The 23,291-nt window shown below is 56.4% G+C and overlaps 1 protein-coding gene across 3 annotated transcripts in view; it reads right to left on the bottom strand.

Moving 5' to 3' along the window:
• TTBK1 (tau tubulin kinase 1) overlaps positions 1 to 23,291 on the bottom strand; it is a 41,214-nt gene that overhangs the window by 15,172 nt on the left and 2,751 nt on the right. For 2 of the 3 annotated variants that reach the window (XR_009262997.1, XM_058734030.1), the window contains exons 2-13: positions 22,495 to 22,656; positions 17,720 to 17,867; positions 17,408 to 17,481; positions 17,098 to 17,238; positions 15,794 to 15,898; positions 15,307 to 15,372; positions 14,792 to 14,884; positions 14,581 to 14,706; positions 12,805 to 12,959; positions 11,402 to 11,633; positions 10,971 to 11,149; positions 7,706 to 8,267 (exon numbers count right to left, since the gene is read on the bottom strand). Coding sequence is in view for 2 of the 3 variants with exons in the window: in XM_058734030.1 (XP_058590013.1) it covers positions 7,706 to 8,267; positions 10,971 to 11,149; positions 11,402 to 11,633; positions 12,805 to 12,959; positions 14,581 to 14,706; positions 14,792 to 14,884; positions 15,307 to 15,372; positions 15,794 to 15,898; positions 17,098 to 17,238; positions 17,408 to 17,481; positions 17,720 to 17,867; positions 22,495 to 22,602 (1,989 nt within the window). In the remaining variant the exon portion in view is untranslated. The remainder of the gene's footprint in view (positions 1 to 7,705; positions 8,268 to 10,970; positions 11,150 to 11,401; positions 11,634 to 12,804; positions 12,960 to 14,580; positions 14,707 to 14,791; positions 14,885 to 15,306; positions 15,373 to 15,793; positions 15,899 to 17,097; positions 17,239 to 17,407; positions 17,482 to 17,719; positions 17,868 to 22,494; positions 22,657 to 23,291) is intronic. The other variant, XM_058734032.1, reaches the window with a different exon arrangement.

Genomic DNA, 23,291 nt, shown 5'->3' with positions numbered 1-23,291 from the left:
GTGCACGCAAAGCATGCATGGCTCTACCGAGCTGCGCATAAACTTGACCCAATACACGTAGTTCCAAATGGCCTTCGCTCTTTCCAGAAATCAGAGCCACCCTCAAAAGATAATAATGTTATCAGGATCACCTCCTGTTGGCTCAGAGCATTATGGCTTACAAAATACTCTCCCCATCACCACAGAGGGTATGCAAAAGGATGTCCCCTAAAGGACAGAATGTTTGAATCACGATCTTACTTTAAAGGACATATCCTCTCCCACAGGTAACAGTTTGGGAGGGGAGGGGTGTCTGTGAAAATTCAGCCACCTTTGGAATGCTTAACAGGATTCCCCACCTCCAAAAGCTTTGGAAACAGAAATATGTATTTAATGCTAAAACAGAGGCTGAAGCTAGTGCCATCATCTTTGATAAGTCACAAGGCACTTTGGGATCTTAGAGTACCTCAGGGTTCTGGTCACCGAGTGGGAGCTGTGCTCAGGGTCAGGTAGCAGAACCCTCTGGAAGGGAATGCCGGATAACAGAGTGCTTGGTTTCATCTAACCCCGGATAGCAGGGGCCCTGCCCCCACCGCTGCTGACTTTCAGAGCTGCTGGTGGACAGACTCCCCTTCATTTCACCCTCTGCCACTAGCTAGGGAAGATGGAAGAGGGCCAGAGGGTAGGGGGAAGGGAAGGGGGCAGTGCCAGAATGTGGAAGGCGGGAGTGGGGCTACTGTCCATCCCACCCCCTAACCTTTGTGCTTTGTGTTCTCTGTCCTTTCTCTTCAAAGGGTCTACCCTGCCGCTCCTCTCCCCTCTGCCACAGCAGGATGTAGAGCCACCCAAAACACACTGGAGGGCAACAGAGGCTTGAACTTGGGGAGGTTCAAAAGTAAGCAGCTGGGATGAGGTGGGAGTGGGGCACAAGTACTAGGGCAGGAGTCTGGCTTTCATTCCTAGATTAGGAAGGTGCTCTTGGTCCAGACATCCTCAGATAAGAACAGATTTTGGAGAAAAGAATGTAGTGAGTGTGGGTATAGCTCATGTGAATGAGCTATACACAGTGCCAGCCAGCCGTGAGGACATTTCAGCCAAACAGCACTGCCCACCCACTTATGACACCCCCAAGTTGGGGCAAGGATGCTGAGGCCTCTACTCCAACCAGAGATAGCTGGGGAGTTGAAGGGAGTTGACCTGGGAAGGAAGAAGAGTCAAGGGGAAAAGGGGGTAGAGAGAGGAGCCAGGATGAGAGTAGGTACATAGGAAACTATCAAGGACTGCACAAATATTTTTCTGACTCCCTAACACACACACGTGCACACTCACACACACCCACACACATAGGGCTGCCACACTGCAAATTCAGTGGGTGTCATTCACATTAGGATCTATGTAAATGGTACTCCCTGGAATTCTGCAGTGCACAGCCTCAGCACCTGTCCATGGCAGCCTTGCCACATGCCCAAATATTCATATGTAAGCACACTCACACTCACAAGTGTACATGCATGCACACAAGCATATACACCAACACAGTCTCACTGCAATAAATATTTTGCAAACCTTCAGGCCTCAACCCTTCCTTCCCTTTCTAAATAGGCATAGGCACTACCCTTCCTGGCACCCTCCCCACCACTACTCCATTACCCAGAGAAACAGAGGTGCTGGCTGACAGGGGCAGGAATGAGGAAAGGGAACCTTGGGGGTCCCTGCAGTGACAGGTTGGGGGCTGAGAAATGAGCGGAAAGGGCATAGCAATCTGGCACCCATCTCCAGATCCCCGTGTGATCTGCCTACCCTGTGCTCCCTCTTCACCATGGTCCCTGGGGGCCAACTGGCTTGGCTGAGCACTTACAGGAAGTAGTCATCCTCTAAAAGGGACACTCGTGGGGCTGCTGCTGTCTGGGATTTGTCCTGAGCTCACAGGTGCCGCCTCATCCTTAACAACCACCCTCTCTGCCACTGCTTCTAGATTGAGCCCCCTCACCCTAGGCTCCAGCTCCCTCTGAGGGGCAGACGCCAGGCCCCCATTCGTCCATCCTCAGCTCCTAACGAGCTGGGCAACCAGTCCCACCAGGGGGTGATGGCACATATGCCCTGGGCCAAGGGCAGCCTACAGGGGACTGAGCTTCAGGCCTCCTGGGTCAGATGTGGGAGGTAGGGGCTCTGTCCTCTGTGACAAGGGCATGGGAAAGACTCGCTGGATCACAAGCCTGCTTTCCCTTCACATCACTGAGTACAGAGGCACTCTCTACCGAGCCCCAAATCTGGCCGACTAGGCCCCCAGCTCATACACAGGGCCACATGCCTTGCCCCACACAGATAAACAGACACATTACAGGAGAGGGTCTCAATCTTCTGCCCCCTCCCCCAGGGCTGAACCGGCCCCGGCATGCCAAGAAGTCACCGATTAAACAGAATGAACTCCATGCCAGACCGACTCTGACCCAGCATGCCTTTTCTCCCTGACACCTTGCTTTCCACCGGACTCTGGACCCACTAGTGGCTCCAGCCCAGTGCTTCTGTCCTGTCCCTGAAGGCGCACCGACAGCCCCACCCCTCCCTGCACCATTTGGCTGGCACCAAGCAAAGGGAGACGTTGGGGGGTGGGGGTGGGCATTACAGTACCTTGGGCCAACGTTATATGGGGCTGTATTGCATGATGGGGATGGGATGGGGTGTGTGAGTGTGTGATTATTGCGACCTGGGAAGGAACCATGGTCTCTGCCTGCTCCCCACCCCCCCCACCTGCCCCCTCCAGGAGGGGGGGGAGCCCAGCCTAGGTCTTGTGGGTGAAGCGGGCCCACACCTGCTGCAGCTGGGACCGCGAGATGCGGAGCACCGAGGGCACGAGTCTGTGGTTGCCGGCGGCGAGGGGCGCATGGCGCCGGTGGGGCGCCCGCACGGGGCTGCTCTCCGCCGAGCGGCTGCGCTGAATGAGGGAACCGGAGGAGCCGCCGCCGCCAGGGTGAGGGTAATGCTCGGTCTCCAGCGTGGAGGAGGAGAACACGGAGGACGCCAGTCGTCGCAGAGGGCTGTACCGCGGGAGGGAGTGCCCCGAGAGTCTGTCCTCCTCCAACTGAAAGAGACCAAGAGAGTGGAGGGAAAAGAGGCGTCAGGCACAGACTCGACAGCTCCTTCTCGGGGGCCACCCACCGCTCACAGCCCCTGCGGCGCTGGCGTCCCGGGCAGGGCAGGGGGCAGGGTTGGCCAGGTGGAGGGGTGCACACTGCCCCGTCCAACCTCAGAACCTAGCCTCTGGCCTCCAACTCCCTTCCCAGTCCTCCTCCTCTCGGGCACTTCTCACACCTCGGTCTCCTTGCCGAGACCTTGGTCACTCACCTCCCCTGGGCAGCCTTCTTCCTGCCTTAGCCTGTGGGAGCTCAGAGTTCCCTCTGGGCTTGAGGAGTCCTCCGCCCTCCCCCCCAGGAAGGCCCCTCTGCAACTGTTACCTGCCATCTGTCTCCCCAGCTGTACTCCTTACTCCTCATGACGTGGTCCAGAGAACATTCCCTGCACACCCTCTGCCTGTACCACAGCGGGATGCCAGGGTCTCAGTGAACAAAATGTAGCAGAATGGTAGGACTCTGGAGTCCGGCTATCCGTGTTTGAATCCCAGCTCTACCACTCACTACCTGGGTGACCTCAAGCAAGCTACTTCACTTCTCCTGCCTCAGCTTCCTCACCTGTAAATGGGAGTAATAATGGTTCCCACCTCATAGGGTTGTTATAAGGATTAGGTGTTTATAATATGCACAGCACTTAGGACTGCCTTGGAGTAAATGCTGTGTCATGTGAGCTGTTCCATTATCCTTTAAGTCACTCTTGAGAATGAGGAAAGGAATAGAGGACTGGTAGGAGAGGCAAACAGAAACCATTTCTCCAAAGTGGCTTTTCCCCCAGTCCTCTCCAAGGCGGAGCCACAAGGCAGCCGGTGGGAGGGGGCTGGCCACCTCACAGATATCTGGAAGAATCCTGTTTGTGCCCTCTTGGCCTCATACCCTGAGAAGGAAAAGGGAAAGTGGGCCTGTGCATCCCAGGCCTGTGGGGATGGAAATGGTGACTGGGGTGTCACCAGACCTTTCCCATCCTGACCCCTAGCTCTTCCTGTGACTGAAGTCAGTTTAAATAGCTTTTGGTGGGTCCTGAGGACTGGGCTGGGCCAGCTGCCAGAAAGCTGAAGGAGTGGTGGGGTGGGGTAGGCCAGGACACTCAGTTCCAGTGCCCCCTTATAGATGTCAAATGGGGACGCAGGGACCCAACATGGAGCCTCCATCAGAGAGAGGGGGAGACAGAAGATTCTGATAGGATTGTCTTCGGCCCCACCCTGCTTTTCCTTCCAGCTCCTTCTGAGCTGGCGGTCCTGGCTGCACTGAGGGTTAGGGGTCCGAGGCCCTCCATCCAAGCGATAGAGACACCAGCCCACAGCTCCCCTCGCAGCACACGTGCGCAATCTGAGTTTAACACCCCAGCCAGAGTGTGGCAGCTTCCGGAAGGACTTAATCCCAGCGTGCTCCTGCCCTTCACTTGCCTTCCATGCCCAGTTGAAGTGCCACCTTTGCGAGACCACCCAGCTTCCCAGGCAGGCCCCCCCTTCTAGCAAAGAAGAGTTCTCTGCTCTCCGCTTTATGGCCCTTGCCAATAAACACCCATGTCCACACCTTTGCATCCCCACCCACGCCTGAGAACTGCAGGCTCTGAAAGAGCAGAACTGTGAAGCCTTATTCATCTTTGTCCCCAGCCCCCAGCACGCTGCCTGGCACGTGGCAGAGAAATGCTCTAGTGGCAGCCAAGCAAATGTCCATGCACTCAGAGAATGCTGGCCTGCTGTGTTATCAGCCAGAGACAACCGGCAAAGGATGGTAAACATCTCTCCCCCAAATCACACACACTCTGCTGCCTTCCCCTCGGCCTTAGCTTTCCAGCCACTACTAATTTGCACCTTAAATCCCCTGCAGAAGAAAGCAGTGTGTGTGTGTAAAGAGAAAGTTTAACATATCATGGCATTCACACCAAGGAACAATAGATGCTCTAAAATTGCGCCTGGTTCCACATTATCCTCGTCCCTGCTCCCCACAGTGTTGCAGGTGTTTGTATCTTTAAGGATTACTGTTATGAGGAAGTTCACACATCAGATGCTGAGCAGAGCAAGCTAGATCTAGGAGGGGATTCCCTGCAGAAAGGTGGCAGGGTGGTTCCAGTGTGCAGCCAGTCTTGGGAGCCCCCCCATAGCCTGGACTCAGGACTCCTTTCAGACCAAAGAAAGAAGGAACAGATGTGCCAGTCCACTTCTCCATCTTCCTCTGCCCTTGACGAGGAGGGTCTCTGCCTCCTTCACCTGGACTGTGCTGTACTGAAATACTCAGTAAAACATGTCACACCCTGTGTGCTCACACATAGCCGCACACACACACACACACAGGCCACCGTGCACACTGCTGTGCCCAAGGCACACCTGCTGATGTGGCCCAGCCAGCGGGCAAACACATACACGTGCATTCACACATATAAGTACTCTGGTTCTCTCTGACCCTACACGATGCTGCTCTCTCTGGCCTGTGTTTGCTCCTCTCCTAAACTCACAGGCCTCAGACAGCGCTCAGCCAGCTCTACCTCTTGCCCCCTGGTGATCTTGGGCTAAAGGCTTAGCCCCTCCCAGCCTTGGTTTCCTTACCTTTTGAAGCGCGGGGCGGTGGGGGGGGGGGGGTGGTCCTCCTTATTTGCGTTAATTGTTGTAAGGAAGACACACGTGAAATACGGAGGCATTAAGAGCAATGCATCTCTGGTCACTGTCACCAGAATTTTTGCTCTGATGATTATCAGCCCTCCAGCTTTGCTATCTCGGCTCCCAGGGTTCCCTGCGCTCTTGCAGACCCGCTGCATGCTCCACAGATGCACCACTGTGTGTGTACACCCACACCCATGTGCGCTCCTGAGCTGAGCTGATACAGAAATGCACACACGCAGCCAAAGAATGCCAACCAACTTCGCTGCCGTGCACTATGGGGAAACCAAGTCCCCAAACACTTAACGCCCCCTCCAGACACATACAACTCACTGCCTATCCACAGCAAGCAGGACCTGAGCCCAAGGCTGAGACTGAACAAGTCCCCTGCGCCCGCTTCCCCAACTCTTTCTCCTTACCCCCTTGGCTGGAATTCCCCAAAGCAAGGGTGTTTCCCAGGACCTAGAAGGAATCTGAAGGTGAGAAAAACCTCCCAGATAGCTCAGCTCCCTCTCTGAGACCCAACTGGCCTGCAGTCACCAGGAGGGGACCAGCAGAGAGCCCAGGTCCAGAATCTAGGCCTCCTGACTTGGATTCTGGGCTCTCTCTACCCTCTACCACCACTGTCAGTCTCCCCTCCTAGACTCTGCACTTCCTGTGGGTGCAAATGACCTCTGGTGCCTCTGGGACCTGCCACAGGCTACATGCTCAGCAAGTGTGGAATGACTGGGTATTGAACAAATGAATGAATGCAGGAAAAAATGAGAGGGGAGCGACGTGGAATCGCAAACCAATCTTGCTTCTTCTGCTTACCCAGTGCTGGCCTGGTGGGCACAACGTCTAGGTCAACAACAGTCATGCTAGCCCGTACTCTGCCCTGGCTGAGCCTCCAATTTAGGTTGGCTAGGACCTCTCTCAGTTCCCACTTTTTGAGTCCCCAGTTTTCCAGAATCCAGGGCACAGCTAAGACGCACACCCCTCGGGATCTCAGCTCAGAGGCCCTCTCTTCTAGACGTGGGGATGGGGCCTGCACATAGCCCTGCCTGGAGCTGCCCTTCTCCAGGGCACCCACGTGCTCCCAGGCCAGGCCTCCCAATCTGAGCACACAGCAGAACTGACCCCGGCCCTGGGCCCTGGGCCCTGCTCCTTGGATTTCCCAGAGCCACCTGGTGCACACCCCTAACGTGGGGCGACTGAGTGGAACGCGGCACAGTCCCAGAGCCCTCCAGCATCACCTCCTTGGCCCTCCTCAGCCCCTCAGAGGAGACATGCTCCTTTCAAAACCACCAGTGACAGCACTGCTGTCCATCCAGAACTCAGCCGGGAACCCTCTGCTCACAGCCCCCTCAGTTCTTTCCCCAACACCTCTTGGTTCTGTCCACCTTGCCCCACGTCCAGAGCGCCCACCCTGGTCCAAGCCACCAGGGCACTCTCTTGCTGGCACCTGCTGTGTGGCCTTCCTACTGGCAGTTCTGTACCTTTTAATCCGTTTTCACACAGCAGCCAGAGGGATCATTCAAGAGGACCAAGGTAAACATGTCACACCCCTGTTTAAAAGCCTCGGGTGGCTCACCGAGTCCTCAGAATCAAGCTCTAACCCTTTAGCTCAGCCCCAAGGCCCTCCAGGATGGAGCCAGGGACCTACCCCTCAGCCTCATCTGCTGCAACATGCAATCAGCGCAGTGCTTTCTGACTGCCACCTCCGGACCTTTGTACACACTGTCTGCTTGGCCTGGGAGGCCTTTCTCCTGCTTTGTCACCTGGCTGACACTGCTCATAATGCAAAACTCAACTCAGAACATTGAGGGTGCCTTCTCTGGAAGCTTTGTCCCCCAAGCATGGTTTTGGACCCTGAAACCTGTCTACCTTCATCACAGCCTGCAACTGTTGGGTGCTATTCAATAACCCCCACAGAGCACACAAGGAGCACATCAAGAGCACTCCAGGCAAAAACTATGGGCATCCAGGAGTGGGGAGTGGGTGCAAGCCCAACCTTACCTGTCTCTGCGGGCCTGTGGGATCGGACTCTCTCCGTCGAGGCCGGGGTCCCGAGTGCAGGGGCGAGTGGGAAGGGCTGCCGGGCGTGGGGGGCTGCGACATCTCTGACCGGCCATCAGCTTGGCTCAGCTGGGGTGGTAGGGGCTGGGTTGGAATCTGCCGAGGGTCCTCCTCAGCCAGCGTCTGCATGCCTCGTCCCCGGGGCCTGACGGCGGGCTCTGCCCCTGGCCGCCGCCGCTCCTCGCCCTCCTCGGGCAGCGGCCGCAGCTCCTCGGGCTCCTCGTCCGTGGTGCCCGATGTGCTGGGCTCGGCCCCCGGGGGGAAGTCCTTGAGCTCTGTCTCCTTGTCAATGATGACCCACTCCTTGCTGTCAAAGTCCTCCTCCTCGGCCAGCGGCACTGAGCGGAAGGCGTTGCTAAGGGCCTCCTGCTCCACGGAGGCTGACACGTCCATGCGGCCGCTGGCCTGCCGATCGGCGTGGCCTGTGTCCACTGAGAGCATCTGGGCCGGCTGCGAAGAGCAGGCTTGGCGCGAGGGTGAGCCGGGCAGATCCATTCGTGACCTGCAAAGCCAGCCCACAGGAGGCTCAGTGCCAAGCCTCTCCAGATCTCCAAGGAACTCGAGTAGGTGGCCAGGTGCAATGTGACCCCTAGAACCTACTGACCACAGCATCTCTCCCACCCTGGGCCAGGCCCGGTCACCTCCTAGATTACCACCCCCGAACCTCACTCCCCACAAAGATTTCATTCATCCATTCATGCATTCATTCCCTTCAACACATGTATTTGAATGCTTACTGTGTTCCAGGAATACAAACATGCAGAAAATAAAACCTGGTTCCTGTGCCCAAGGAACGCTCTCTTCTGGACCAGCCAGGAAACTTAATCTCCCTAAGGCCCACTTTATGCTTGCTGGTCCAGTGCTCACACTCCATCAGAGGCTGCCTCCAGGGCAAACACACCCATCTGGCCCTTGAGTTTGCAGATGAGCTTTCCAGCTTCTTCTACCGCCACCTCCAGGTCTGGCTGGCTGGTTTCACCACCCCTAGCAAACTCCAGTGGCTCCCAGCCCCGAGGACAAAGTCTATGTTGCTTAGCTTGACACTCAAGCAGCCAGACTAAGGCCCAGTATCACCATTCTCCCAGCCGGACCCATGTCAGAGTCACTGGCTTTTCCCCAAATTGCGCATGTGCTCATATTTCTGTGCCATTACACACGTCACTCTCTCCACATGGCCTGACCTTCCACCCTTTGCTGTCCCAAGCAGCTTGGATGTCACCTCCTGTGGGGGGAGCCTTTCCATCCTGCCTGGGGGGCTACTTTGCCTTCCCAGCACTGTCTGTGCGCCCCTGTCTTCACAGAGTGGAGCACGTGTGTTTACATACCTGTCTCCCCACGAGGCCGTGAGCCCTGCCAGCCAGGGACTGGGTCCCATCTCACTCTGGGGCAGTGGTCCTACCTTGGGACACCTCTTCCGTTGTTACCTTACACTGTGCTGTGAACCTCACATTACTTCCAGAGGTTCTCAACTGGAGGGGAGGGTACCAGTGCCAAGGTGAAGATTTTGCTGCCTGCAGGAAGCTACACAAAGGCCAGGGTGCCCCCACCGAGAACCATGGAGGCTTAGCTCCCCTGGGGTTGTGCACACCCTCATGCTCAAGCTGTGGGCAGGGGGCTGACTTTTTTTTCTCCCTCAGCCTTGAGCCTGTGAGACAGAGGGGTGCAGTTCAGAGCCACTGTGGGTCTTTCTCAACACCCCCCTGCCCTGGTCTGTGGGACCTACCAACTCCTCCCTCTCCACAAGATTTGTTTTTATTTAATAAGGCTTTAAATACAAACATCCCTGAGGTGGGCCACCCAGGGTCCTACACTGATGCTCCCATGCGAATGGCTGGTGTTGCTTCCTTTCCTGAGAGCATGGTTTGTTTTGATGGACACAAAGGAGAGAGGGGCTGAAGGGGAAAGGGGGGGCGAGAAAAGGGGAGAAGGAGGAGAAGGAGAATCCAAATCCCATCTGCTTCATACTTTTTCCTGCCTCCCAGGTGTCCCAGAGCCCACCCAAACCCTCTGCCCTGCCTACGAGATCCTGAACCTTCCCTTCCAGAAAATCTCTCCTCAGCCGTCTCCTCTTCCCATCATCCCTGAAACAAGGTGTTCATTCTGAATCAAACCAGTTTGCTCTTCAGGACTGTCTTTGTTCGGGGCATTCCCACCTCTCTTCTCCACTGATATCCCTTCCAAACTGCCGTTCCTCAGTTCTCCTTGTTTCCTGAACCCTCTGGGCTACCATGGATGAAAATGTGGTCTTCAGTCCCAGGGAAGCCAACCTGTGTGAGTGTGAGTGTATGTGTGAGGGCTGTTGGCCACCTGAGCACAGGGCCCACATCCCTCTGTCCTGGGGGTGCCGTGGGGACTGGTATAGGGCTCCCGTCTTGAGTACTGCCATGCTCCAAAGGGGCGCCGTGCCCCATCCCAGAGGCAGAGAGCAGTCTGGAGCACAAGCCAGAGGAGGGGCCATGAATGAGATGGGGATGAGGCACACTGGGCCCTCCTAGGCTGGGCCTTGGGAAAAGACCCCTTTCCTGGTGCGAAGACCTCAGCCCTGCTGTGAGGTCAAGCCCCGCCCAGAGCCAAGCGAGGGTGGGGACATCTCTCACAGGCCTCTCCCACCTGAGCTGTCCCACCCACTGGACAGCTCATCCAGGCTTCTGACTCTGGTCCCTGATGGCCATGGACCACCCTTACATTCGCACCCCCCCTCCTCCATCCTGAAGGATCGTTTTGGCTCTAAACTCTCCTCCCACCAACCAGGTCCCCCCTGTGACATTCAGATCCCTGAGCCCTGACCCCCAAAACCTGATCCACCACTCTTGGAGTTGAGCACTCCCTGGGCTCTCCTCCCAGGGCCCTCCCCCACAGCTGAAGGGAGCCTAGTCAGCTGCTCTGAGGCACCTGTAATTAGTCTCTAGGGAGAGGTTCTGGAAGCACACCCACATACCACCTCACCCCTTGGCCTCCTCCTGGGCCAAGGGACCCAGCTTCCCACTCGTATGGCATGTCTCCACCCTACATCCCTTTGTGGCATGAGCTGGGGCCTCTGTATCTGCCCCCCTCCAACCAACCAAGTCTGACCCCAGGCCCTAGTATAACCCTCTCAACACTCCTGGGGCCCCCCAACCTTGCATCTAATCTTTCCTACAGACCAGCCACGTGAAGGCTGAGGGGGCCAGAAGGCCCTTGGCCGTCCCCCTAGCCCCAGACCTACCTCCTCTCATGCAGTTCCACCCGCCCATCCGCTGTGGAAAGCCTCTCAGACTCAGGGCTGTTGACCCTCCGGTAGCGAAGAGAACGGACTGGGGTTGTCGGTGAGTCTGGAGGGGCACGCACCGGGGAGCTGGGCACCCCCACACCTCGGCTCTGCTCCTCTTCCACCACACAAGGGGTCTGCAGGAGAGGGGAGTGCCATGAACTGGGGCTGACAGGGCGGCTGTGGGTCAAGTGGTTTTCCCAGGGTGAAGGAGATTGAGGGAGGTCGATGCTGGTGATCCTGACATGGGGCAAGGCCACGGAGACAGGGCAGGTGGGCACATGGCTGGGGAGAGGGCACACAGGAGGAGCGGGAGGGGGGCCATGGGTTGGGAACCAGGGTGGGAGCGGGGGAAGGCCACCCACGTCCTTCTCTCTGGCTGCAGTTACTTTGCCGATGTTGATCCGGAGTTTGTTCCGGTTGACATCCGTCTCCTCCCAGACTTCAGCCTCAGGACCCCCGGGGTGGGGGGCAAGGTGGGGGCTGGGACCCAGCCCCTCAGGGGGCCGCCCAGGCAAGATTGGGGGTGCGTTCTCCTGGTCACTCAGGTGCTCGCCCTGCAGCACGTCCTCGGTGTTCTCCCGGAGCAGGTCCCCGGGCACTGGCGTCACGTTGACCACCCTGGAGAGGCCAGGAGGGGCCATGGGCAAGGCTGGCAGGGGTTCTCTCTCCTCCCAGCACAGGCCCTGGAGATCACTGCCACCCATGGGAGTAGGCACAGCAGAGGCCTTGGCAGGGGTGGGGATGTCCCTAGGCCCATCCCCATCCCTGGCTCACAAAGCCTGCAACTAGACTGTCCTTAGTCCGGCAAAGGGCTGCAAGGAGATGTGACTGCCCGGGACGGGCACGGCACCACCTCATCCTGTTAATTTAAGAGGCCCATTGCAGGGCGCCTGGGTGGCTCAGTCGGTTGAGCGCCGACTTCGGCTCAGGTCACGATCTCGCGGTCCGTGAGTTCGAGCCCCGCATCGGGCCCCTGTGCTGACAGCCCAGAGCCCGGAGCCTGCTTCAGATTCTGTGTCTCCCTCTCTCTGACCCTCCCCCATTTATGCTCTGTCTCTCTCTGTCTCAAAAATGAATAAAAACGTTAAAAAAAAAATTTAAATAAAAAAAATAAGAGGCCCATTGCTTTCCAGGCCCAGGCAGATTTCCATCGCAGTTCACTGGCTGACCTCATTTAGACCAGGAATGGGTGTAAAGAGGAGTCACTTTGGAACTCCTTGAGGGGTATCTTTACAGTACGGGTCTCTCTCCTGGAGCCCCTATCCTTGTCTCTCCCTGGCTGCCCCTGCAGCAGGGTGGGGTATCCCTCCTCACTCTGGCCCCTCCCCAGGTGCCTCTGTCTTTGTGCTTGTCACAGGGTTCTGGAATCGCTGACCCATCCGTTACAAATATCCCAGACCCAACCAAGAGCACTCTGAGGGCGGGGGCTGCAATTTCTTCTCTGAGCCCCCACAGGCCCCAGTGCTGGGGCTCGAGACATGTTCACTAAATGGATGCATGTGAGCAACAGAAACAGACGGTGGGGCTCAGGTATTTTCACTCAGGGCTCCCCACTCCCCCGTAAAGTCAAAAACTCCAAGTGAGGATGTGCACCCTGTCCCCAGATTGAAGGTGGAGATGGGGCAGGGCCGCCTGGGGTTTGAGAACCCCACTGTTGAGCACCTTGGATGGGAAAGACAGCCAGATGTGTCCAGGTGAGAAGAGGAGGAGAGGGCTGGCTTTTTGGGTGACAGCACTAGGCAGAGGTCACCTGGCCCCCCACTGGGCCGTCATCCCTCCCAAGACTCACCCGAACATGGCTGCCGTCTGCCGCGTGTTCTGCTGGGGTGGAGTGGAGGTGCTTGTGGACAGGAGGGCATCGGTGCCCGCCTTCTCCCAGTCAAAGGCCTCATTCTCAGCGATGCCCCGTTCCTTCATGCTGTTCTCAAACACCGACATGATCAACTGCAGGGGTGGGGGTGGCGGGAGGACAGAGAGGTGACCCTGGGGCTAGCCAGGAGGAAAGGACAGTTGCCGGGATTGCAGAGGGAAGAGAGGGGCCTTCCAGGACAGGGATAGGCCGAGAAGGGGCACTGGAAGGAGAAGGGCACATTGATTTTAAATGAAAACATGCACACGATATGCAAATCAGTACGCAAATTACTATCGTGGTTTGAGCCCCGCTGGCTGGACACAAGCCCTCTGAGATCTGTCCCCTGCTCACCATCCCCAGCCTGCTCTGCCATTTCCACCATCTGGGGGGGGGGGGGGGAGCGGGGGTAGGGGTGGGGGGGAAGCCTCCGCAGCCTGGAAGCACCAGTCATTTCCCAAAACCACCACCTGGGGTCATGCCTCTGCACAGGTTGCTTCCTCCACCCACACCGCCTTTACCACCAATCCTCTCTGCTCAACAAGCCTTCCCTGATTCCCCCACCCACACATTTCCTGATCTGCAGCTCGACATTCCTCAGCAGCCAGCACGGGGGCCGGGCCGCACACCGTGTGCTCGCTCACTCGCAGCTGTCTGGTCTGGGGAACCCCAGGAGGCTGAGGATTGGGCGAGGGGAGGGGGGCAGGGCCTTCTATTGCCCACGTGAGGCATCTCTGTCCACAACCTCTAGGCTCTAGGCTCTGGAGGCGGTGGGCACCTGTAGAACACCAGAGGCCCCCAGACCATTCCACTTTCTTTAAAAAAATTGTTTTAATGTTTATTTATTCTTGAGAGAGAGAGGGAGAGACAGACAGAGCACAAGCAGGGGAGAGACAGAAAGAGACGGAGACACAGAATCCGAAGCAGGCTCCAGGCTCTGAGCTGTCAGCACAGAGCCTGATGCGGGGCTCGAACCCATGAACTGTGAAATCATGACCTGAGCCAAAGTTGAATGCTTAACCGACTCAGCCATCCAGGCACCCCGGACCATTCCACTTCTGACTTAACTCTCTCCAGAATACAGGGCAGGTTCTCTCTGCTGGCAGGACCCACTTCACTGAGGGCCCACTGTGTGCCCGATGCTATGCTCCCTGTGGTGTGCAGACTTGTGCCTGGCACATAGTGGGTCCTGGGCAGAACACTGCTGATGTATCCTCATTCTCCTGTCGGGGTCAGTGGGTCCCCTAGGGGTGTGGTGGTGGCACCTTGGAAAAAGCACTGGACTTGGAGTCAAAAGATGTGCCTGAGCCCAGCCCTGCTCGCGGCCTTGCTATCGGGCTTTCGTTTCCTCATCTATGAAATGGGGACAATGCAGAGTTTTGGTGAAAAGTACTCGAAAGCACTTGGCTTCATTAACCGTTAAGTGTTAGAATAGTAACATAAGGAACACGCATTATCACCGAAGGCTCGTTTTGAAGCTTAAATGAGTTAATGCATGAAAGGCACTGAGAACAGAGTAAGCTGTTAAGAAATATTAGCCATGAAGACTGTTCACAGGAGCACAAAACAGTTTCATGCAGTTGGAAGACCGGGTGGGGGGGGATACACGAGGCTAAGCCAACAGGGGAGTGGGGCCTCAGCAGTATGGATGCTGCTGGGGATGGTCACCCCCAGAGAGATGTCTGGGGGTGCAGGGACCAGGTGGCAGGCTCCCACCTGGTAATCGGGCTTCGTGAAGTAGTCGAGGCTGGCAATGTGGTCCAGAAAGAGGTGGAACTCGGAGGGCATGTGCTTCAGCAGCATCCGGTGCTCATACTTCTCCTTGATCATCCCTACCTGCTCCTGGAGGCAACAGGGCATAGGGTAATGGAGCCCCAGCGACCCCACGCCCCCTCCACCTCCTCAGCCCCACCTGCACAGGGCTCACCTTGTCCTTGATCTTTCTCCAGGGCAGCTGCCCCACTGCAAACTCCACCAGCATGTAGAAAAGGGACCACAGGTCATCGTGGCGGCCCATCTCCTGGGGGGGGGGGGGGGGGTGGCGACAGGGGGGTCACCCACACCTTTCAGGTCCTTCCTGGGAGTGTGGGCTGATCCTTCACAAGGAGGGGACCCTTCAGGGAAGCCTGACAGCCAAACCCTGGCTCTATCCCTGACCCTCCAACACACATCAAGTATGAGTCTCAAAACTTGTATCCACACAGATTGATGGTGGGAGCAGAGAGGAGGGAATCCCAATAAACAAGGAAGAAGGTAAAGTCATGGAGAAATGGCCGCAAAATCTTGTTCCACTCATGGCCTCTGGCGTGGCAGCTTCCGGCCCCTGCCCCATACTTCTCTCCCCACCTCAACAGCTGCCCACCCGACCCTCTTCCCCTTCCTCTGCCCCTAACCTGGGCCCTGCTGCCCCCGCATCCTCAGGCCCACAGCTCTGCCACTCACCCGGTTCTTGTGGGCATTGACTGAGGCATAACGAACAGTCCCTCGAAACCCGGCCACATTCCGAGGCTGTAGAAGGGAGAACACAGCAGGACACTCACCCGCTGCCCCTGATTTGGGCCACATCTCAGCCCTGCTAACTGAGCCTAACTGCCTACTTTAACCCTGACTGCTTTCCCTCTCCACCAACCCCCATGCTGGCCTGGTCAGGGGCAAGCCTGACACACCAACCCCAGTCCTACACCTGCCTCCTGACCTTGCTCCCTGCCCCTGTATCCATCTCTGACCAAGGTAGGCAGCCAGATCACAAGGTGTGGATGTGGCATCCACCAAGAGCCCAGGGAGCCAGGAGACGGGCCAAGCGTAGACTGAGCTGGGTGACACTCATATTGAACACGGGCCGGGCTTGCTTAGGCAGCTGCAGGAAAAATTAGTGAAGGTCAGGGGCCGGGTGAGGGGGCCAGGGATACCCACGAACAGCGATACTCACGGGCCGAACATCCCCTGTGGTGTTGGTGTACTGCCGGGCCAGCCCGAAGTCCAACATGTAGCACTTTCTGTAGGTGGAGGGCAGCCTGCCCATGGCAAAGTTTGACTGGGAAAGACAGTGGCTGTGACCGTGGGGCTTCAACCCCACTTGGCCCACCTCAAGGGGTGCCAAGAAACGTGTTTAAGAGTAAGCTTTGGGGAGCCTGGGAAGCATCTGACTTAAGCTCAGGTCATGATCTCACAGTTCACAGAGTTCAAGTCCTTCTTTGGGCTCTCTGCTGTCAGCACAGAGCCCGCATCAGATCCTCTGTCCCCTTCTCTCTCTCTGCCTCCCCTCCCCCTCCCCCGTGCTCTCTCTGTCTCTCTCAAAAATAAACATAAAGAGAAAACATCAACATGTGCCATAGGCCATGGCATCCCATCTGAAGGGCAGGTGGGAGCACCCTCATTTTACAGATGAGGATACTGAATGCCAAAGAGCTTATGGGGCTTCTCCAAGATCACAAAGCAAAGTGACAACCCAGCTGGGGGTTCCAATCCTTAGAACTCCCCAGCAGAGCAGTGTGACTTAGGGTCACTGTCCTGCTGTAAGGCAACAGGAGACCTGCATTGTTCTTGCTGTCTGACCTTGGGTCATTCAACCAATCTTTCTGGGCCTCAGTTTTCACCCCTTATTAAATTGGAGGTCTTACAACACCGGGATCCAAGATGCCACAAAATCAGCTACTTGGAATTTCTTACCAAGCCCAGCCCCTCCATTCCTTTTTTAAAAAGAAAAAAATTTTAATGTTTATTCATTCTTGAGAGACAGGGAGAGACAGAGCATGAGCAAGGGAGGGGCAAAGAGAGAGGGAGACAGAGAATCAGAAGCAGGCTCCAGACTCTGAGCTGTCAGCACAGAGCCCAACGCAGGGCTTGAACCCACGGACCGTGAGATCATAACCCGAGCCGAAGTGGGACACTAAACCGAGGGAGCCACCTGGGAGCCCCATCCCTCCACCCCTTTTGATCAATTCCTCTGTACTTCCCCAACCCCTGCACCTTTTGAGGTTCAAGGACTAATCAGGGCATGGGTAAGGGAGAAGACAAGAACAGAGGAGAGACATGGGCAAGGGGCAGGCAGGGGTGTGTTCTCCTGGCAGGCGAGGAGAAGGGGCTTGGGGTGGAAAGCAGGAGGAAAGGACAGGTAGGAGAGGCTGCTCCTGCCCAAACCACTGTTCTGGAGGAGAAACCATGGGACCCACAGAGGGAGGGGGGGGGGTGGTGGTGTGCTTTGGAAGAGGGGGCAGGTGGGGCAGCCCTCACCGGCTTGATGTCACGGTGCAGGAAGCCCACCGAGTGGATGGCCTCAATGGACTCCAGGATCTGCTTGCCCAGCCGCAGCGTGGTGCTCAGCGTGAAGGTGCCTCGCGGCTGGCTGCGGCGCAGGTCGGCCAGATTCCGGCCCTGAGGGTGGGGGGGAGGGGGGAGGTCCAGGCTCAGCTGTCATGCCAACCGGCACCACTGTGACACTCTGCCCAGCCTTGTCCCCAAAGGCTTGTGCCCACTCCTCACCCCAGGGGTCACAACCCAAGTTTTGGGGGGTAAGTGGAGGGAGGATCCCACAGGGACTCACCTGGAGCTGCATCACCACATAATTAAATTTCTCATTCCGGCCACAGCCAATGAACCTGCACACGTGGCTTTTCCCTGTGGGGGCACAGACAGGGGTCTCCCAACTCCCACTCCTTCTTCCTCACTTCCGATCCCAAGGTGTCTCTGGTGCCCTCTTGATTCCTGGTCCCATGACCACTTCCGCCACCACCTCCCCATGCCCCTCTCCCCATCACCACCCTTAGACTCTGGTTCCATCTCACCATCCCCATCAGCTCTCCCTTAGCCCCTGGCTCCACCTCCTCCCTCCCATCCTCCTGCCCAGGGCCCGCACCTTGCAGCTTTTTGAGCACAGCCACCTCCATCTTGAGGACCTGCTTGGGCTGCTGGGCTGACTCCACCTTGAGGGCCACATTCTCCCTGGTCAGCAGGTCCATGGCCTCGTAGATCTCACCAAAGCCCCCGCCCCCGATCTTTTTCAGCTACAGAGATGGAAGAGGGGGATAGGAAACCCAGGGATCAGGCTGAGCAGCTCCTCATCCCACACACTGCTGGGTCATACCCTTCGTTGGTGGGGGTAGGGCTAGTTTTGAAGGAGGGGACCCTATGTCTGCCTTCCTTGCCCCACCCACCTGTGTCCCCACTTCCCCTCCTAGTGCCAGAGACAGCTCAGCCCATGCATGCATGTGCGTGCACACACAGGGCTAGGTGTCAGGCTGGGAGGTGGGAGAGGGTATGTGACCTCTGACCCCATGTAGATACGGAGACGAGCCTGTGTAGGATTCTGAAGACATCATAGGCCACCATAAATCTTTTTCTTTTTCTGGAAGGACAAGAAATATTACACTCTCCCCATCCCCCAAACTAGATTGAACAACCACCATCCAGAAGGAAAACTAATTTCCAGAACCTCCCAGCTTCAGGGTGGATCCTCCAGGGAAGCTGGCCCTTCCTGGGGTTGGCAATGTCCTGACAGGTGTCATTAGAGGGAGAGAGTAATGCGGGGGAGAAGTATTTGGGGGAGAGGGCTCAGCAAAGGGTATTCAATGCCCATCCTGCTGCTGAAGCTCACAGCACTCCCTAGACCCCTGGTCAAATGCCTCAAATCAGGGTGAGCCTCCCCTGGGGGTAGGGGGCACTGTGGGACCATGGTGGGAATGGAGGTTTGGAGAGTCTGTCTATCCCCCCAGGGGACGGGGCAGTACAGACCTGACCCTCTAGGCCCTCCTCCTCCAGCATCCCTGGGCAGGCAGTGAGAAAAGGCAGAGGGGAGAATTGTGTTGGAGGAAGAGTTCGCAAGGGTGGATGAGCAAAGCTGAGCTATGGGAAGGGATTAAAATCACTTCAAGTCAGAGGCCCCGGGGTCCCTGGAGTGTGCTACTGGCAATGATAAAGGACAAGGAGAAGGTGCAGACTTCTAAGTCGGGACCTGTTTGGTTTAAAAAAGATGTACAGCTCACCTCATGGGTGGCCCGCCCTCGCTGAGCACCTTCCAGAACCCTCACTTGCCTCCGGTTGGCTTGTTAACTCACCAGCACAGCTGGGCTTGCTAGTGATTGGGCGGAGGCTGCTCTGACCAGCCAGCCTGTAAACGGACTCTGAGCCTCTAGCATCTCCAAGCCCTCCCCTTAGCATTTATTCAGCACTCAGACCCCATTAAATGTTTAATGGTGGCTGAAGCAAGGGGACGGAGTGGGGGATGGGCGCAGGGCTGAGCCAAGGACTGGGAGTTCCCAGCAGGTTACAGTTGAAACAACTCTAGGAAGAGAGAGAAGGAAGAAGGGAAGATTCAGAAAAGAAGTGGAAGTCTGGCTGCATCTTGAAGGCTCTCGTGCTCAGAAAGGACGCAGGAAAAGGGAAAGGGGGAAGAACAGTCTGAAACCAGAATCTCTCTCTACTTCAGATGAAAGTCAGACTCATCGAAGAATTTCAGAATAAGGAGGGGACAGATACAGACTCAAGGAAAGCAGCGTCATGTCTTCCCCCTGGGGAACTTTAAAATCAGGGGAGATGATAGTATCTTCTAGAATCCTTTATGGTTTGCTGTACGTGAACATGGAAGACGGGGAGGGGAGGGAACAATAATCACATCTCAGGCTTTGTGCTCCCGACCCACAGAGATCATCTCAGCTCATCCCCTGAGGTTCCTGACAACACGTGGGGAAGGTCATAAGAGTCACCATTTTGCACAGAAGGAAAAGTAAGGCACAGAGAGTTAAGTACTCTGCCCCAGGTCACACTGCTAGTAAGTAACAAAGCCAGGTTTCATTTGAACCCAGGCAATCTGATGCAGAACCCACACTCTTAACCGCGATATCATAGGAAACTGTTGACAGCACAGGGATTAAAAGTGTGAGTGCTGGGATTCAAGCCCAGATCTGCCAGACTCCAAAATCCTCACTGGAGGTGGTAAGGAGGGCTCGGGGCAGCCAAGACATTTCTGGTACCTGCTCCCCAATTTCCAAGGGTGGCCAATAGTATTTCTCTACCATCTTCATTTCCAAAGAGGCTATTTCTTCTCCTCCCTTGGTCCCTTCCTCACCCCCCCCCCCCCCCCCCCCCCCCGTCCCATTACAGAACCTCCCAGGGAGGCAAGCTGGGTATCTGCACCCACCCATTCACCTAACACCCCTCCTCCCCAGGCCCTACAGTCTGGGCCCACTTAACCGTCAGGCACAGCAGGCACAGTGGCCCATAATACTTACAGGAAGCCATAAAAACATTTCAATATTTCAAATCAGAAGGTCAAAAAATTGTAGCATATAATATTAATTCATTCCTCTGTATACCAGTGCAGTCATAAAATATGATTTTTACTACTTTATTATAGAGAAAGGGGTCCATGAAGGCAAAAGGGCCCAGGGCCCATGAAAGTCATAATGTAGCCCTGCCCAAGCCTGCTAACAGAAATATTTTCTTAATCTCCCTTTGCCAGACCCTATTCCTCCTCTCCTAGTTGTTTTCATGATCCCCTCCCCTGTCAAAGGAACTCTCTAAACTGGAGGGCCAATACGACACAGTAGGACCAACATTTACTTAGGAAAAAGGAAACCTGGTTTCTTGGCCTAGCTCTGGGTCACCTGGAGTGAGTTTCTTAAATTCTGTGCCTCCACTTTTCCTCCTCTGTAAAATGAAAGAGTTGTTCTAGAACGGGTCTGAAAGACTCCTTCAACTCCGTGCTCCTGATTCTTGGGTGGGCTAATTCTTGCGAAGCAGTATGGCTTAGTGGCTGCTGACCCAGCAGTCAGACAGACCTGGTTCCACCCAGTCTTAAGAACTTGGCAGGTTAGCTAATCCCTACCCCTGTTTCCACGCCTGTGGAAAGGGGGTAATAACAATATCTACTCCATCGTTTGTTGAGATAATGCACCGTGTCTGGCGACAGTGGGGGCTCAAAACAAATGCTGCTTTTATCATTTATTATTATTATTATTATTTGCTATTCTGATTCTGAGAAGCACCCCTCAAGAAGAGTGAACCGTTATTATTTGCAAATACTCCACCTAGTGCCACTGACCCTCAATTTCCCCTAGCCAGCTCATTTTTCTCTTCAGGGAGCTTGTTCTTGGTTCCTGAGCTCTACCTCATGCCCACGTCCCACCCCTCACAGGGAGATGGCTGAGGGGAGCCATCTGGCACCCCACCCTCTCTAGTTCTTCTGGGAGTCAGCCTGGCAGCTGACCTGGAGAGGTCAGCCTGGCAAAGATTGTGGGCTTGCCCCTCCCCCCCCAACTCCCTCTTGCCATTTCTCTCCCCACTCATCTCCCATCCCCTCCCTCAAAAAGTACAACAAAGTTCTAATCCAAACTCAGTATGGTGTGAACACCATCTTTTTCTCACCTCTTCAGTGCAAATGTCCTTCTGCCTCCAATCTGTCAGAAACTAGGCTCTCATGTTAGGGGACCGGAGGGTTCTTGGAGAAATACTCCTCAGTTGGCCAGACCCTCATTCCCTTGATTACTGCCCTGGCTCCTCCTCCCCCAATTTCGGTCCTGTCACTCTCCCTCTCAGGAAGTCCTCCTCTGGGACCTAGGCAGCCCTTCCCTCAGCTCTCCTGGCCCTCCCCAGTCCCAGAGACTTCTGAGACAATGATAACGCTGCCACCTTTGCTCCTATCCCTGGGACTCTAGGGGATCTGCCCGAAGCAGCGTGGTTGTTGCCATGGAAACCGGCTAGCACCCAGGCCCCACTCTCCTCTCAGCCTGACAGCTCAGGTGAGCTGAGCCTCCTCCTTCCACTCCCACACACCCCCACATAGAGGCTCAGTGTAGGCCTGTCTGTTCTCCCTCCCTTCCTCCAGGCTCCCCACTCTGCCACGCAGACCCACAAGATCACACACCGCCGCCCCGCAATCCACCCTACACCATCCTGCCCCCACAATAAGAGGACCCCAGAGCAATCTCAAGCGACGGAAAGAAAGAGGGGGGTGGGTGGGACAGGGATTGATTTACAGTAGGTCCCGCTCCCCAGACACTGCTTTTCCCCAAGCCCCTCACATGTCCCCCTCCCATCCAGGCCCAAACCCGGAGGAGGGTCGGACTACAACTCCCAGCAGGCCGAACAGCCTGAAGTCCTGGGCTGGAGGAGCAAGGCACGCTGGGAGATGGAGTCTCGGCGTGTTGCACCTGCCGCAGGAACCAGTGAGGGAGGAGGGTGGAAGGAGAAGATGGAGTGCGGCTGCGGTGGGAGCAGCCCGCAGGGCCTCTTTCCCTGAAGCCAGGCCTCTCTGTCCTCTGCGGAAGCGGAGGGACACACGCTCACTCACTGCCCTTCTCCAAGGTCCGGCAACGAAAGAGCCCCCTCCCCCACCCCGCCCTCCTCCCCCACTAAGCTCTGCAGCTCCTGCTCCGACGTCCAGCCAAGAGTTGTTCCAGGCTGGGCCGGAGCAACGTGACCTAGCGGGGAAGGGGGTGAGAGAGGGCTCTGGGAGAAAGCGATTGTCCACCAGCGTACGCCAAAATAGTGACTGCAAGCAGTATGCAAATGAGCTCAGGGGCACCTCCCTCTTAGGGTAGAAGAGTTGGGGGCAACTGTTTTAACACGTCTCCAGGTCCTCTCCTCCCCTCCTCTCCCTACCCCTCCCTTGGCCCCGTCGGGTCACTCACTCACCACCTTCCAGCGATCCTTGACCACGTAGTTGGCCGGCAGTATGTCGGCCTGCTCCCCTCCCCCACTCATGTTGGTTTCGTCCTTAAGAGCGGCCGCTAGGCACTGCATCCGCCAGCCGGAGGGAGGGGTGTCCGCAGGGCCTGCCCTGGGGGGGCCATCTACCTGGGGGAGTGGGGAGGGACTGTGAGTGGGGCAGGCTACGGACCAGGACCACCTTGCAGATATGGAGGAGGGCAGCTCCATTCTCCTGGCCGGCATCTTTCCTCGGCCCAGTGGGCAGATGCTCTAGGGGTTACTGGGGGAAGCATTGTGTAAACACCCAGGTGGAGGTCAGAGGAGAAGACAGAAATACTATCCACAGGAAGGGAGATACAAACTACAAACTGGAGATGTGAAAAACAGCAGCAGAACACACATGGTGAAAAAAGGAGAGGAAAATGCCATGTGAACAGGCTATGGGGAAAGCGTTTCCCAAAGAGAGATATGCTAACTAATGTGGAGGAAACTTGCTGACCCCGAGGGTGGGGGGCGGGCGTGGGGGGAGGGGGTGCATACTAGTCTAGGACCCATGCTTGTGTAGGGGACACCTAGGCTGAGAAGGACCAGTCTGAGTGACTTGATCTGAGACCCCGGCACCCACACTTTCCCTGTGCCACCAAATGCCCATGGAGCTGTGCGTCTGAAAGGGGAGAACTGCTGACCAAGGGGTGACCCATGGGAGACACACACCAGAGTGATGGAGACCTGCTAACCAACCATGGCATGGGATAATCAAGAAAATAAGATACACGAAAGCC

Source organism: Neofelis nebulosa, chromosome 6, assembly GCF_028018385.1.
Source record: "Neofelis nebulosa isolate mNeoNeb1 chromosome 6, mNeoNeb1.pri, whole genome shotgun sequence".
NCBI classification, from domain to species: Eukaryota; Metazoa; Chordata; class Mammalia; order Carnivora; family Felidae; genus Neofelis; species Neofelis nebulosa.
The sequence above is the reverse complement of the archived record's forward strand: the minus strand, read 5'-3'. Positions and strand labels throughout refer to the sequence as shown.